General features: G+C 50.3%; 1 protein-coding gene across 1 annotated transcript in view; it reads right to left on the minus strand.

Moving 5' to 3' along the window:
- The window catches only part of CLASRP (CLK4 associating serine/arginine rich protein), a 50,596-nt gene extending 34,953 nt beyond the window's left edge, over positions 1–15,643 (minus strand). Inside the window, 8 exon segments of the mRNA XM_060258162.1 lie at positions 1,354–1,450; positions 5,312–5,457; positions 6,469–6,553; positions 8,231–8,310; positions 12,059–12,160; positions 12,322–12,419; positions 13,008–13,122; positions 15,536–15,643. Coding sequence (XP_060114145.1) covers positions 1,354–1,450; positions 5,312–5,457; positions 6,469–6,553; positions 8,231–8,310; positions 12,059–12,160; positions 12,322–12,419; positions 13,008–13,106 — 707 coding nt within the window. The 5' untranslated portion in view covers positions 13,107–13,122; positions 15,536–15,643.
- Positions 15,644–16,322: the final 679 nt, after the last annotated feature.

Below are 16,322 nucleotides of genomic sequence, written 5' to 3' on the forward strand. Positions count from 1 at the left end.
ACAGAGTGTTGGACTGGATGGGCCATTGGCCTGATCCAACAGGGCTTCTCTTATGTTCTTATATGACACAGAGTGTTGGACTGGAGGGGCCATTGACCTGATCCAAGATGGCTTCTCTTATGTTCCCAGACTTGTCAGCCTTTCTTCCTAGGGAAGGTGCTGCAGCCTCCTCACCGTCTTCGATGCCCTCCTCTGTACTTTTCCCAGCCCCGTGATCTCCTTTTTGAAACATGGTGACCAGAACCGTACACGGAATTCCAAATGTTAATGGACTCCCATCTACCTGTTCTGCCGCAGACCAGCACGGCTATCCTCTGAAACCATTTTCTACCTGATAAAAATGAGCTCTGTGATATTAAACAGCCAGGAGGATACTAGGTCAGATATCCCCCAATAAACCAGGAGACTAACCCACTGCCCTGCTAGTCACCGTGGACGTGAGCAAGGACAGATTCAGCCAGGGCTTTTAAGTTGTATTTTTATTTATTTATTTTTTATATTTGTATCCTGCCCTCCCCTGATGGGCTCAGAGCAGCTAACATCACTGGAGAGCAGATCCTACGAAGGAGAGCAGATCCTATGAAGTAGAAAAGGCTCAGCAGGGGATGGGGACGATGGCTCAGTGGTAGAGCATCTGCTTGGTAAGCAGAGAAGGTTCCAGGTTCAATCCCCGGCATCTCCAACTAAAAAGGGTCCAGGCAAGTAGGCATGAAAAATCTCAGCTTGGGACCCTGGAGAGCCGCTGCCAGTCTGGGTAAACAAGACTGACTTTGATGGACTGAGGGTCTGATTCAGTAGAAGGCAGCTTCATATGTTCACAACTCTTTGGGGAGGGACAGTGGCTCAGCAGTAGAGCATCTGCTTGGTAAGCAGAAGGTCCCAGGTTCAATCCCCAGCATCTCCTATTAAAAAGGGTCCAGGCAAATAGGCGGGAAAAACCTCAGCTTGAGACCCTGGAGAGCCGCTGCCAGTCTGGGTAAACAAGACTGACTTTGATGGACCAAGGGTCTGATTCAGTATAAGGCAGCTTCATATGTTCATATATGTTCAGGAACTCATTTGCATATTAGGCCACACACCCCAGATGTCACCATTGTTTCCACACAGGGATTTCTACAGAAAAGGCCCAGTAGGAACTCATCTGCATATTAGGCCACACCTCCGGATGTCACCATTGTTTCACGCAGGGATTTCTGCAGAAAAGGCCCAGTAGGAACTCATTTGCATATTAGGCCACACCCCCTAAGGCAAGCCAGCCGGAACAGCATCCCTGTGTGTTCCTGCTCAAAAAAGGGCCAGGACACAACAATGCCTGTCCACGAACTCTTCTCGAGAACCCCAGAGGCCCCTTACCGGACAAAATCTCCTTCCGCCATCCCATAGGTGGTCGCCTGCTTGTTCAGGTCAGCCACTTGTTCCTGGTTGAGCTCGTCCACGTCAACTTCAACATCTGCAAGGCAGAGAAGGGACACAGATTGGCGGCTGCGCTCCCAGAAACACCCCACAGAATAGCCCCACCATCTACAGTCGGCTTTGTCTATTGGATCAAGGGGGCTGCTGCCAATTCGAAGAACTCCTGATACGACAAAATCAGCATCTGAGCACTTTGGGATCCATCTAGCCTGAAAATAGGGGTGAAAGAGCTGTGTCAGAAGAGCCCAAAGGCATGTGCCCAGTGGGGCTGCTGACATCTGGAGCAGCAGAACGCCACCGGCTTGCCACGAATGGCTTCGGAGATTCCCCTCTCCTTGAAAAAGCACTTGACTGCAGCAGGAGAAGCAAGCACTGCTGCTGGGAAGGCAGGGCAGGGAGGTCATGGCCTCCATAAGAGCATCAGAAGAGCCCTGTTGGATCAGACCAGTGAGGGTCCCTCTAGTCCAGCTTCCTGCCTCACACAGTGGCCAACCAGTTCCTCTGGAGAGTCAGCAGCAGGGCAGGAGAGGCTGAGGCCTTCACAAGAACATAAGGAGAGCCCTGCTGGATCAGACCAATGGCCCATCTAGTCCAGCATCCTGTCCCAAACAGTGACCAACCAGTTCCTCTGGTCCATCTAGTCCACACAGTGGCCAACCAGTTTCTCTGGCGGGCCAACCACAGGACAGAGAGGCTGAGGCCTTCATAAGAACAACACAGGAGCCTTGCTGGATCAGACCAGTGGTCCATCTAGTCCAGTTTCCTGTCTCACACAGTGGTCAACCAGTTCCTCTGGAGGGCCAGCAACAGCACATAGTGGCCAAGGCCTTCATAAGAACCTAAGACGACCCATACTGGATCAGAGCAGTGGTCCATCCAATCCAGCATCCTGTCTCACACAGTGGCCAACCAGTTCCTCCAGAGGGTCAGCAACAGGGCAGAAAGGCCAAGGCTTTCCCCTGAAAAGAACAGCAGAAAGCCCTGCTGGATCAGACCAGTGGTCCATCCAGTCCAGCATCCTGTCTCGGACAGTGGCCTCAACCAGTTCCTCTGGAAGGCCAACAACAGGGCAGAGAGGTTGAGGCCTTCCCCTGATAAGGACATCAGAAAGCCCATCCAGTCCAACATCCTGCCTCACACAGTGGCAGACCAGTTCCTCTGGAGGGCCAGCAACAGTGCAGAAAATCCGAGGCCTTCCTCTGATTAGAACATCAGAAAGCCCTGCTGAATCAGGCCAGTGGTCCATCCAGTTCAGCATCCCGTCTCACACAGCGGCCAACCAGTTCCTCCGGAGGGCCAGCAACAAGGCAGAGAGGCCTTCCTTTGAGAAGAACATCAGAAAGCCCTGCTGGATCAGAGTACTGGTCCATCCAGCCCAGCCTCCTGTCTCCCAAAGCGGCCAGCCAGTTCCTTGGGAACCAACCATAGGGTATAGAAGCTGAGGCCTTCCTCCGAGGTTGCCTCCCAGCTCTAGGATTCAAAGGATTAGTGCCTCTCAATGGGGAGGTTCCCCTCAGTCACCATGGCTGGTAGCCGCTGGTAGCCCTATCCTCCCTGAATCACCCTCTGCGTACAGCAGCGTTTCTTTTTGTCCGTCTCGAACCTACCGCCCGTCAGCTTCATTGGATGCCCTCGAGTTCTAGTATTTGGGGAGAGGGAGAGAAAATTTCTCCTCGTGAGCTCTCTCTCCACCCCATGAATAGTTTTATAAACCTCTGTGGCAGGGGTGGCCAAACTGTGGCTCGGGAACCACACGAGACTCTTCTCACACATATCATGTGGCTCTCGAAGCCCCCGCTGCCCCACTGGCTGGCTCGGAGAAGGCATTTAAAGTCTCTCTAAATCACTTTGCCAAGCCAAGCCTGTTCTAAAGTCAGGAGGGACTTTAGAACATAGGGGGAGGGACGGTGGCTCAGTGGTAGAGCATCTGCTTGGGAAGCGGAAGGTCCCAGGTTCAATCCCCGGCATCTCCAAAAAAAGGGTCCAGGCAAATAGGTGTGAAAAACCTCAGCTTGAGACCCTGGAGAGCTGCTGCCAGTCTGAGAAGACAAGACAGACTTTGATGGACCAAGGGTCTGATTCAGTAGAAGGCAGCTTCGTATGTTCATATGTTAAGTTAAAGTTGCTTTCTTTCCACTTCTCCCTTCCCCCTATTTTCTTTCTTTCTTTCTTTCCTTCCTCCCTCGTCTTGTGGTTCTCAAACATCTGAAGTTCACGTTTTGGGGCTCACAAACATCTGACATTTATTCTTTGTGGCTCCTATGTTAACCAAGTTCGGCCACAACTGCTCTACGGCATTTCCCCCCTTAAGTTATTTCTCTTCTAAAAAGCCCCAGACCTCATCAGCCTTTCCTCACAGGGAAGGAGCTCTAGACCAGTGTTCCCTCTAAGCTGAGTTAGCGTGAGCTGGCTCACAGTTTTTTTAGCTTCCGGCTCACACATTTTTGTCTTAGCTCAGAAAGGAGGGCCCCAGAGCGAGCCAGTTGATGCAGGAGCTCACAGCTTTAATGCCAACAGTTCACGAATCAGAATTTTTGCTCACAAGACTCCACAGCTTAGAGGGAGGTATTGCTTCAGACCCAATGACTTTAGAACAGGGGTGGCCAACAGTAGTTCTCCGGATGTTTTTTGCCTACAACTCCCATCAGCCCCAGCCAGCATGGCCATGCTGGCTGGGGCTGATGGGAGTTGTAGGCAAAAAACATCTGGAGAGCTACCCTTGGCCACCCCTGCTTTAGAAGAAGCAAGGGAAGCAGGAGAAATTGCCTCACGTTCCGCTTCCGCCTCCCCAGGCTTCCTCTATAATGGCAGCATGTAACCCAGCACGGTTATTTGTCGACGTCGCCTCAATGACCACTCGCAACCCGCTCTGTAACTAAAATCCCCTCGGTCACGGCTATGGGAAGGCATGATGGGCTGGAATGAGGAGCTGAGAAAGCTCCCGGACGCCACACACCTCCCCGCCCCAATTATGAAATTGCTTTTGGATCCTGCCGGAAAGAAACTTTGGTCCCGGAAGGACACCCCTTCCACAGCTAATCTTGGATACTGAATAAATACTTTCTGCTCTGGAGAACGGCAAGGATCCCTTCTTAGGGAGACAGTGGTATCATCAACGTTTGGGATAATCACGGGTGGAATTCTAGCAGGAGCTCCTTTGCATATTAGGCCCCACCCCCCTGATGTAACCAATCCCCCAAGAGCTTACAAGGCTCTTTTTTGTAAGGACTGTCTACAGCTGAGGGGTGTGGCCTAATATGCAAAAGAGCTCCTGCTAGAATTCCACCCTTGTATTCATTTATTGAAGAAAGTCTACATAGCGCATAGGTCTTTAGCCCAAGGCTCTTTTTTGTAAGCTCTTGGGGGATTGGCTACATCTGAGGGGTGTGGCCTAATATGCAAAGGAGCTCCTGCTAGAATTCCACCCTTGTATTCATTTATTGAAGAAAGTCTACATAGCGCATAGGCTTTTAGCCCAAGGCTCTTTTTTGTAAGCTCTTGGGGGACTGGCTACATCTGAGGGGTGTGGCCTAATATGCAAAGGAGCACCCGCTAGAATTCCACCCCTAGGGATAATTCATCCCTTGTGAAGGAAACTAGAGAGGCTATGGGGGGGCTGCTAATTATAGGAGAGGGGTGTCAGCGATACGAGAATTCTAGGTAAAGGGAAGCAGTAATGGGGAGTTCTACAAGACGGACTCCTTGGTGCCAGAAGACGGATCTTCCTCTCGGAACAGACTGCTCGGTACAACTCTAGCATGCCCAAGGAGTGAGTGCTCAGTCCATTCAAGCAGGTCGCAGGGCTGAAGGCAGAAACAATTCACTGGAAAACAAGGGGAGGTGCTTGTTTCCCCCAACTTCGTAAAAGCCAACCCCAGCGGGGTTCCGGGAGACATACCGATGTCGGGGATGACTTCGTCTTCGTCCGTGTTGCTGTCCTCCTCGGAGTCGTCTTCCTCCGCTCGTTTCTCGGGCGGGTTCTCGAGCTCTGCCACCGTGCTGTCTTCGTACGTGTAGCCAATGGAGGCCTTCTTCTCCGCTAACCTAGTTGGGAGGAACGCAGTCGTTCTAACGCCTGCCTGGTGGAGCTTGTGGGTGTCGCTCCCTTGCCATGTTAATGCTTTATTCTCTCACTGCTATTTTCTGAAACGTTTGCTATGCTACTGGAAAACGAAAGTATCTGGGCCCTCTGGCAGTGCCTGCCTCCCAAGGTTATGACTCTGTTAAGAAGAAGATGATATCGGATCTATATCCCGCCCTCCACTCTGAAGTCTCAGAGCGGCTCACAATCTCCTTGATCTTCCTCCCCCACAACAGACACCCTGTGAGGTGGGTGGGGCTGGAGAAGGCTCTCACAGCAGCTGCCCTTTCAAGGACAGAGTCTCAGAGTAGCCTACAATCTCCTTTACCTTCCTCCCCCACAACAGACACCCTGTGAGGTGGGTGGGGCTGAGAGAGCTCTCCCAGAAGCTGCCCTTTCAAGGACAGAGTCTCAGAGTTGCCCACAATCTCCTTTACCTTCCTACCCCACAACAGACAACCTGTGAGGTGGGTGGGGCTGAGAGGGCTCTCACAGTAGCTGCCTTTTCAAGGACAACCTCTGCCAGAGCTACGGCTGACCCAAGGCCATTCCAGCAGGTGCAAGTGGAGGAGTGGGGAATCAAACCCGGTTCTCCCAGATAAGAGTCTGCCCTTTCAAGGACAACCTCTGCCAGAGCTATGGCTGACCGAAGGCCATCCCAGCAGGTGCAAGTGGAGGAGTGGGGAATCAAACCCGGTTCTCCCAGATAAGAGTCTGCACACTTAACCACTACACCAAACTGGCTCTCCCACTTATTTATTATTTCCATTTATATTCCATCCTCCCCACAAGCGGACTTGGAATGGCTTACAACAGGATTTCAAATAACAACTAAACGACGAACAGTTAAAAACAATTAAAACAGCATCGCTTAGGAGATCCACACACACGGTTTCCAGTTGGCACTGCTATAAATACGCCCAACGAATCTTCCCCCTCAAACATGCTCCTTCCCTGGTTTCAGCCATACTCACTTCTTTTTCTCATCCTCGTTGGGCTTCTGGAGTCCCCCGTAAAGCTCATCGATGTAGATCTGATAGAGGCACTGCTCCTCCGAGACTGAAAGGCAGAAATCATAAGAACATAAGAGAAGCCATGTTGGATCAGGCCAATGGCCAATCCAGTCCAACACTCTGTGTCACACAGTCACACAGCCAAAAAAATTATATATATATATATATACACACACACACATATATATACACACACACACACACACACACACATATATATATATATATATATATATATATATACACACACACACACACACACACACACTGTGGCTAATAGCCATAGATGGACCTCTGCTCCATATTTTTATCTAACCCCCTCTTGAAGCTGTCTATGCTTGTAGCAGCCACCATCTCCTGTGGCAGCGAATTCCACATGTTAATCACCCTTTGGGTGAAGAAGTACTTGCTTCTATCCGTTTTAACCCGACTGCTCAGCAATTTCATTGAATGCCCACGAGTTCTTGTATTGTGAGAAAGGGAGAAAAGTACTTCTTTCTCTACCTTCTCCATCCCATGCATAATCTTGTAAACCTCTATCATGTCACCCCGCAGTCAACGTTTCTCCAAGCTAAAGAGCCCCAAGCGTTTTAACCTTTCTTCATAGGGAAAGTGTTCCAAATCTTTAATCATTCTAGTTGCCCTTTTCTGGATTTTTTCCAATGCTATAATATCCTTTTTGAGGTGCGGTGACCAGAATTGCACAGTGCTCCAAATGAGACCGCACCATCAATTTATACAGGAGCATTATGATACTGGCTGATTTGTTTTCAATTCCCTTCCTAATAATTCCCAGCATGGCACTGGCCTTTTTTATTGCAATCGTACACTTTCTTGACATTTTCATTGAGTTATCTACCACGACCCCAAGCTCTCTCTCTCGGTCAGTCGAGACGGGGCGGGTTGGAAGGGCGCGGCCAGCTGAGAGCGCCACAGAGGCACAGCTCTGTCCCAGCTGTTGTGAAAGGAACGTCACCCCAGAGTCGGAAACGACTGGTGCTTGCACAGGGGACCTTTCCTTTCCTGTCATTTAAAGATGAATAGAATCTTTCTCAGTTGGCTTAGGATGATCAGATGGGGTGTGTGTGTGTGTAGAAACAGTGTGGAGTCTCTTGGTAATGTAGCGGGGGAGGTTCTGGTTGGATCATAAGCCCACGATGACTGCGTGAGTCATTTGTGCTCCTGTTTTATGGAAGCTGGCAGAAGTCCCAGCAGGTTTCAGCAAAAAAATTCCTTTGCTGTTTAGCCAGGGCTGCTGGAAGATTGCAGGGAATTCTGAACAGCCTTGAACTCCCCTTATCTTATTTATGCAATCGGGGTAGGGGGGAGTGGAGATGACTGGGGAAGGCAAGGGCAAACCACCCCGTAAAAAGTCTGCCGTGAAAACGTCACCCCAGAGTCGGAAACGACTGGTGCTTGCACAGGGGACCTTTCCTTTCCTTTTTTCCTTCTATCCCCGACACCTTGCCCACATTAACCCATCTGTTGAAAGCTTTCCCCGTTCCTCCAGCCTTGCCTTTCCAGGGCAGATGAGGGAAACAACAAACATCCATCCGCTGCTGTCCACCACCACCACCCCTGGCTCATCCGGATGGAAAATGTTACTGTCTTGACCAAAAAAAAAGCCAGGGCAGAAGGCACCCCAGACAGCTCCCCCCTCTCCTTCCCCCAAAAGGCCTCCCCGCTCTTCGTCCGATGCAAGGGAAGCCGAGGACGGACTTACTGCCGGCGAAGTCGTTCTGCACCAAGCCTCTGTATCGCTCGTAGTTGCATTTCCTCTCGTCGGATTCTTGTTCCGGTGAGCTGGAAGGGAAGAGAGGCGGAGACCGGGATTAGGCCAGAGAGCTTGACCGCAAGACCCTTGCTGGGGTGGAAAGGGCCATCAAGTCGCAGCTGACTCGCAACTATTTATGGGAGCGCTGTCAGGTTTCCAAGGCAAGAGGCGTTTAGATGTGCGCTGCCGTTGCCTGCCTCCGCGAGGCGAAGAAAGGCCGTACCTGTGGCTCATCCTCAAGCTCTCTGCCGCCGGTGCCACATTTGTGTCTGGCACAAGTTTTAAAACCTTTTTTTTTTTAAATCCTAGACTTCCTGGTCACAGAGATGTATGAAAAACACCCAGCCGGAACCTATTTCAAGTTATTTTTCAATAGATGTCATTTATACCTCACTTTTCTTCCCCAAAGAGAAGAAGAAGATATTGGATTTCTACCCCGCCCTCCACTCCGAAGAGTCTCAGAGCGGCTCACAATCTCCTTTACCTTCCTCCCCCACAACAGACACCCTGTGAGGTGGGTGGGGCTGGAGAGGACTCTCACAGCAGCTGCCCTTTCAAGGACAACCTCTGCCAGAGCTATGGCTGACCCAAGGCCATTCCGGCAGCTGCAAGTGGAGGAGTGGGGGAATCAAACCCGGTTCTCCCAGATGAGAGTCTGCCCTTTCAAGGACAACCTCTGCCAGAGCTATGGCTGACCCAAGGCCATTCCAGCAGCTGCAAGTGGAGGAGTGGGGAATCAAACCCGGTTCTCCCAGATGAGAGTCTGCCCTTTCAAGGACAACCTCTGCCAGAGCTATGGCTGACCCAAGGCCATTCCAGCAGGTGCAAGTGGAGGAGTGGGGAATCAAACCCGGTTCTCCCAGACAAGAGTCCGCACACTTAACCGCTACACCAAACTGGCTCTCCGCAGCGTCTTACAATATTCTCCCCCTTTTCCATCCGGTCTTCATAATCACTCTGCGAGGAAGGCCAGGCTGAGAAGCGCGTGACTGGCTCACCATCGCCCAGAAAGCTTCCCTGGCAGAGTGCGGGATTTGAACCTGGGTCTCCCAGATCCTCACCTGACATTCTAATCATACTACGCAGGCTCTTGATGCTCAGTCACTTATCTTTATAAGGTTAAAGAGCCAGGCCCCTTATTTTTTCCAGGCTCCCATATATCATTCCAGGGTCCCCCAAGGTGGTGCCCATGGGCAACGTTGCATCTGCCAATACTTCCCTTGGTTACTATTATGCTTTACAGAAAGTGGGTGGGGCCTACTGTAAGTGCAGAAAAGGGCAACTAGAATGATTAAAGTGGTTGGAACACTTTCCCTATGAAGAAAGGTTAAAACGCTTGGGACTCTTTAGCTTGGAGAAACATCGACTGCGGGGTGACATGATAGAGGTTGACATGATATGGCATTATTCGCATGGGATGGAGAAAGGAGAGAAAGAAGTCCTCTTCTGCCTTTCTCACAATACGAGAACTCATGGGCACTCCCATGAAATTGCTGAGCAGTCGGGTTGGAACGGATAGAAGGAAGTCCTTCTTCACCCGAAGGGTGATTAACATGTGGAATTCACTGCCACAGGAGATGGTGGCAGCTACAAGCATAGCCAGCTTTAAGAGGGGACTGGATAAAAATATGGAACGGAGGTCCATCAGTGGCTATTAGCCACAGTATATATATATATTTGTGTGTGTGTGTGTATATATATGTGTGTATATGTATGTATGTATGTGTGTGTGTGTATACACACACACATGCATATATATTGGCCACTGTGTGACACAGAGTGTTGGACTGAATGGGCCATTGGCCTGATCCAACATGGCTTCTCTTAGGTTCCTATGTGTGACACAGTGTTGGACTGGATGGGCCATTTGGCCTGATCCAACATGGCTTCTCTTATGTTCTTATGTTGGCTTAATTCAAATGAAAAAGCTTTCCACTAGAGGATGAGGACTAGTAAGCAACTGAGCTTTCCTTAGTCACTAACTGCGGTCACACACGCTAAAGAATACACTTTCAATCCACTTTCCAACCGGATTTGACGGTGTGAAGTGGCAAAAGCCAGCTGGAATTGCACTGAAAGTGGGCTGAAAGTGCATTATTTAGTGCATGCGTTTGCAGCCACAGCGCAGTTCCACTCCCACTTCAGGATTTCCTTCTTCCCAAGAGGAACAAGTAGGGAAGAAGGCAAACTCTATGTTAAAAATTATTAGGAAAGGGACATAATAAAATGGCCAGTATTGGAATGCCCCTGTATAAATCAATGGTGTGGCCCCATCTGGGATACAGTTCTGGTCATTGCGTCTCAAAAAGGACAATGCAGAACTGAAAGACGTACAGAGGAGGGCAACCAAGATTAAGGGGTTAGTGTACCTTCCCTAGGAGGAAAGGCTGGAGAGTCTGGGACTGAGATGACTAAGGGGGAAGCGATAGAGGACTATTAAATTACGCGTGGGGTGGAAAGAGTTGACCAAGAGATCTTTTCCTCCCTCTCCCCAGAGACTAGAACTCGAGGGCATCCGGCGAAGCTGACAGGCAGTAGGTTCAGGATGGAGAAAAGGAATACAACTTTACACCGAGAGCGATTCAGAGGTGGAATTCCCTGCCAGCAGATGTCGTGATGGTCACGGGAATTAACAGCTTTGAAAGAGGATTATGCAGATTCACGGAGAAGTCTCTCAGTGGCTATTAGCCACTGCGGCTGAGGGGAACCTCCACAATCAGAGGCACTGGAGAGCCAGTTTGGTGTAGTGGTTAAGTGTGCGGACTCTTATCTGGGAGAACCGGGTTTGATTCCCCACTCCTCCACTTGTACCTGCTAGCATGGCCTTGGGTCAGCCTTAGCTCTGGCAGAGGTTGTCCTTGAAAGGGCAGCTGCTGTGAGAGCCCTCTCCAGCCCCACCCACCTCACAGGGTGTCTGTTGTGGGGGAGGAAGGTAAAGGAGATTGTAGGCCGCTCTGAGACTCTGTCCTTGAAAGGGCAGCTGCTGTGAGAGCCCTCTCCAGCCCCACCCACCTCACAGGGTGTCTGTTGTGGGGGAGGAAGGTAAAGGAGATTGTAGGCCGCTCTGAGACTCTGTCCTTGAAAGGGCAGCTGCTGTGAGAGCCCTCTCCAGCCCCACCCACCTCACAGGGTGTCTGTTGTGGGGGAGGAAGGTAAAGGAGATTGTGAGCCGCTCTGAGACTCTTCGGAGTGGAGGGCGGGATATAAATCCAATATCTTCTTCTTCTTCTACTAGTCCTTTAAATCCCAGAGCCAGGAGTAGCATGAGAGAAAGGCCTCATCCTCTCTGCCCTGTTCCTGGCCCTCCAGAGGAAGTGGCTGGCCCCTGTGGCGAGACAAGAGGCTGCACTAGATGGAACACTGGTCTGATCCAGCAGGCCCTTTCTGCCGTTCTTATGACCCACTCAAAATGAAACAGACTTGAATAGGAATTCATTAAGAGGGCAGAAGATTAAGCAGGGGTCCCCAACCTTTTTGAGCCTGTGGGCACCTCTGGAATTCTGGCACAGGGTGGTGGTGGGTGTAACTACAAAAACGGCTGGCCCCTGTGTGAGTCAAGATACTGGACTAGATGGATTATTGGTCTGATACAGCCAAGCTCTTCTTATGTTAGGTTCGTTTGACTCCACCTCCTGTGGCCGTTTGAGGTTTGGCTCCGCCTACCATGGAATCCATTTTGCCCCCTCTCACAACTCCAAAGCTGGATGCAGCCTCAAAAAGTCTGTTGACCCTTAACTCTTTCACTGAACAAATCAGGACTTCCAGCAAAGACCTTACATTGGGTTCAGCAACGGCGGCGTGTACATGGGGATGTAGTCCAGGTGGGCTCGTACATCGAAGCGGTCGATCATATTGTTGGTGTCCCCCTGCCACGGCATCCTGCAAGGGACAAAGACCATTAAATTACGGCTAACACGAGTTTCCCATAAAATGTTTGGCCACAGGCTCAGAAGTCACAAAAAAGCACGGCAAAAAAAAATCCACCACTCTTCAGCAGATAACGCTGGAAGCAAAGCTGGAAGATACGGAACGCCACTCACATGTTGACGGGACTTTCAGCCGCGAGGGCCACTGCGGAATCCAAGTGGACCTTACACGCCCGGCCGTGAACCTGCAGAAACTGAGCGGGGTCCTTTTTCTAGAAGAAAAGCATTAAATTAGTCACGTCTAAATTCACATCTAGACCGGATGTACCGCAACACACCCTACCTGGCCCCACCCACTTCCTAAAAACACCTAGTTGGGCACCAGAAAAGGTTTTGCCAGGTGCCATGGCATTTACAGGCACCTCCTAAAAACTGCCACCAAGAAGACGACGAAGATATTGCATTTATATCCCACCCTCCACTCCGAATCTCAGAGCACACGCCTGCTGTTTGCCATTCGCCTGCTTTTGTCGGCCGGCACCAGAAATCACTTCGCTCGCCAAGATACAAGGGCAGATGGACTCGCGTTCCAGCTGGATCTGAAGACGTGACTCACAAAAGCTCAAATCCTGCACCAAATCTTGTTAGGCTTTAAGGTGCTGGCTGGACACTTGCTCTTTTCTACCTCTACGCCACACTGGCTCTAGCGAAGAACCGTAACACATCGCACGCTTGCTTGCATCCCGTCGCAAGTTGGTTTGCGATCTTTTATTAAAGGTTTTGTGTCGGAGACGCGTGGCGGAGGGGCTGGAATTGGGACACACGGGAAGATGTAAGAGCAGAACTTCCCCCGTACTCACTATCTTTTCGTAATACTCTCGCCGACGCTCCGCTCGCTTCTTGTAATCCACCATCATCCCCCGGAGCTTCCGCTCATGTTTCCGGGCTTCGTGCCACATCCTGCCTTTCTCCAAGCTGTTCACGGGAGAAGGGGAACCCACACGTATTAGAGAAAGGATGAGGGAAAGGGCAAAATTAACCAGAGTGACCCCACCCCCCATGTGCATGCAGCATGCAGCACAGCTTTGGTCGTTAGTAGCATTACTGACTTTCTCTTGTGCCCGGAGAAAGGTGGGAAAATATTGCCCAAGCCTGAGCAACTGGGGTAGCTCTTCCTGGACCGTGGCCCAGGAGACGCTGGTGTGAGGCAAACCACCCCTGGCCTCCCTCTCAAGGGTTAATGTGAATAGGTGTTCCTATTCTGCAGGTGTTCCTAATTGGTCTTCACCCAAAGGGTGATTAACACGTGGAATTCACTGCCGCAGGAGGTGGTGGTGGCTACAAGCATAGACAGCTTCAAGAGGGGATTAGATAAACCTATGGAGCAGAGGTCTATCAGTGGCTATTAGCCACAACATATTGTTGGAATTTTCTGTCTGAGGCAAGTGATGCTCTGTATTCTTGGTGCTTGGGGGGGGGGGCACAGTGGGAGGGCTTCTAGTGTCCTGGCCCCACTGATGGACCTCCTGATGGCATCTGGTCTTTGTGGCCACTGTGTGATACAGAGTGTTGGACTGGATGGACTATTGGCCTGATCAAACATGGCTTCTCTTATGTTCTTATACAGAGCAGAGGTCCATGAGTGGCTATTTGGGGCAAGTGATGCTCTGTATTCCTGATGCTTGGAGAGAGGGCCCCACTGATGGACCTCCTGATGGTACCTGGTCTTTTTGGCCACTGTGTGATACAGAGTGTTGGACTGGATGGGGCCATTGGCCTGATCAAACAAGGCTTCTCTTATGTTCTTATACAGAGCAGATGTCCATGAGTGGCTATTTGGGGCAAGTGATGCTCTGTATTCCTGATGCTTGGAGAGAGGGCCCCACTGATGGACCTCCTGATGGTACCTGGTCTTTTTGGCCACTGTGTGATACAGTGTTGGACTGGATGGGGCCATTGGCCTGATCAAACAAGGCTTCTCTTATGTTCTTATACAGAGCAGAGGTCCATGAGTGGCTATTTGGGGCAAGTGATGCTCTGTATTCCTGGTGCTTGGGGGGGCACAGTGGGAGGGCTTCTAGTGTCCTGGCCCCACTGATGGACCTCCTGATGGCACCTGGGGTTTTTTGGCCACTGTGTGACACAGTGTGTTGGACTGGATGGGCCATTGGCCTGATCCAACATGGCTTCTCTTATGTTCTTATGTGACACAGTGTGTTGGACTGGATGGGCCACTGGCCTGATCCAACATGGCTTCTCTTATGTTCTTATGTGACACAGCGTGTTGGACTGGATGGGCCATTGACCTGATCCAACAGGGCTTCTCTTATGTGACACAGAGTGTTGGACTGGATGGGCCACTGGCCTGATCCAACATGGCTTCTCTTCTGTTCTTATGTGACACAGAGTGTTGGACTGGATGGGCCACTGGCCTGATCCAACATGGCTTCTCTTCTGTTCTTATGTGACACAGAGTGTTGGACTGGATGGGCCACTGGCTTGATCCAACATGGCTTCTCTTGTGTTCTTATGTCTCTTGGCCTTATCTTCAAGGCCTGAGCTCTGTGAATTCAGAGAAGAGCGGTACACAAATTTTCTAAATCAGGGGTGTTGAACTCATTTGTTATGAGGGCCGAATCTGACCTAAATGCGACCATGTCGGGCAGGGCTATATGTGTACTTATTTAAGATTAGGTAGCAGAGATATATACTTTATAACGGACACAAATAAAATTAAATATTTTTTGAAAAAAACTTAAAATATGCTTAAAACAGTAGCACTCGGTCTTAAAGGTGCTTTCTTTGTATCTTTCTCATGCAATGCAGGGAAGTGGGCAAAGGAAGCTCTGGCTCTTTCCTTCCTTCCCCAGGGGACCAGGAGGGGAAGGAGCCTCAGCCGAGAGAAGGAAGAGAGGCTTGGCTCAGTAGCTCTGCTGTGCGATTGAGAGAGCCTGGCAAAGCAAGCCCTCCCTCCCCAAGGGAGGAGCCTCAACTAATGGAATAAATAAAGGCTTTGCTCTGTAGCTCCTGTGTGATTGAGAGAGCCTGGCAAAGCAAGCCGTGATGCAGAAGGAAGCAAGAGAGAGGGAGAAGGAAGCAGAGGACAGAAAGTTGCTTGGGGGCCTGATTCGGCACCCCAGGCCACCTGTTTGACACCCCTGTTCTAAATTATAAATAAATCAATAAGACAGAAGTGGCTTGACAGCACTTAACACTCACCCACAGCTGCCGACTCAATACAGTAACTGACTCAAGGTTCTGATTAAACCAACTAAGATTTCTTTTAACCGGGCCCTGAAAACCGTTAGCGCACCCCCCAACCGTCACAAACACAGGAAAGGGTCTTTTAACAAACACGACAGCCCCAACAAACAAAGCCAACACTCACAGAGCACAAACTGGGGTGGCGATCAAAACGGGTGTCCTCCTCTGCACCAGCTGCCCATGAAAAGACTGGGAGGGCTGGAGTCAGCTCCTTGAATAAAGTGAATAGCCTGGAGAAAGAAAAGAGTCAGAGTTGGGTGAGAGCTCCAATCTATAGGTAGAAAAACACAGGAGCACAGAGCTGGAAGGGACCCCGAGGGCTCATCCTACCCAAGCCCCTGCCCTAAACAAGAAATCCCCAGCTACCTCCCCACTCCTCCAGTAGCCCCTGCGCTATGCCCAGAGGAAGGCAGGGCAACTCCAGGATCCATATGTACCCCGGAGAGCACTGAGGTCTGGTTCTCAGAACTTATTAACAATCCCTGGGCCAAGAGAAGTTAGGTTGAAGGCCACTAGGGAGCAGGCCTTCTCGGTGATAGCCCCTCGTTGGTGGAATGATCTCCCAGAGATGGTGCGAGCCCTGCGGGACCTGAACCAATTCCGCAGGGCTTGCAAAACATTTCTTTTTCAGTTAGCATTTGAGTCACCATGTGGTAACTAAGACAGAACCTGATTAATGAATGAATAGACACTTAGCCATCTTAAATACATCATTTTAGCACCTATTTTTATATCTTATATGTTTATATGTTTTTATGTATTTTAAATAATTTATTGTAATTAATGTTCAAATTGTTATGTTTTATGAATCACGGGACTCCCATGTCTATTATTGTTTAATGTGAATCATGAGACTCCCGTGTCTGTTAGCCGCCCTGAGCCCGCCTAGCGGGGAGGGCGGGATATAAAAA

The sequence above is a fragment of the Heteronotia binoei genome, chromosome 17, assembly GCF_032191835.1.
Source record: "Heteronotia binoei isolate CCM8104 ecotype False Entrance Well chromosome 17, APGP_CSIRO_Hbin_v1, whole genome shotgun sequence".
NCBI lineage: Eukaryota > Metazoa > Chordata > Lepidosauria > Squamata > Gekkonidae > Heteronotia > Heteronotia binoei.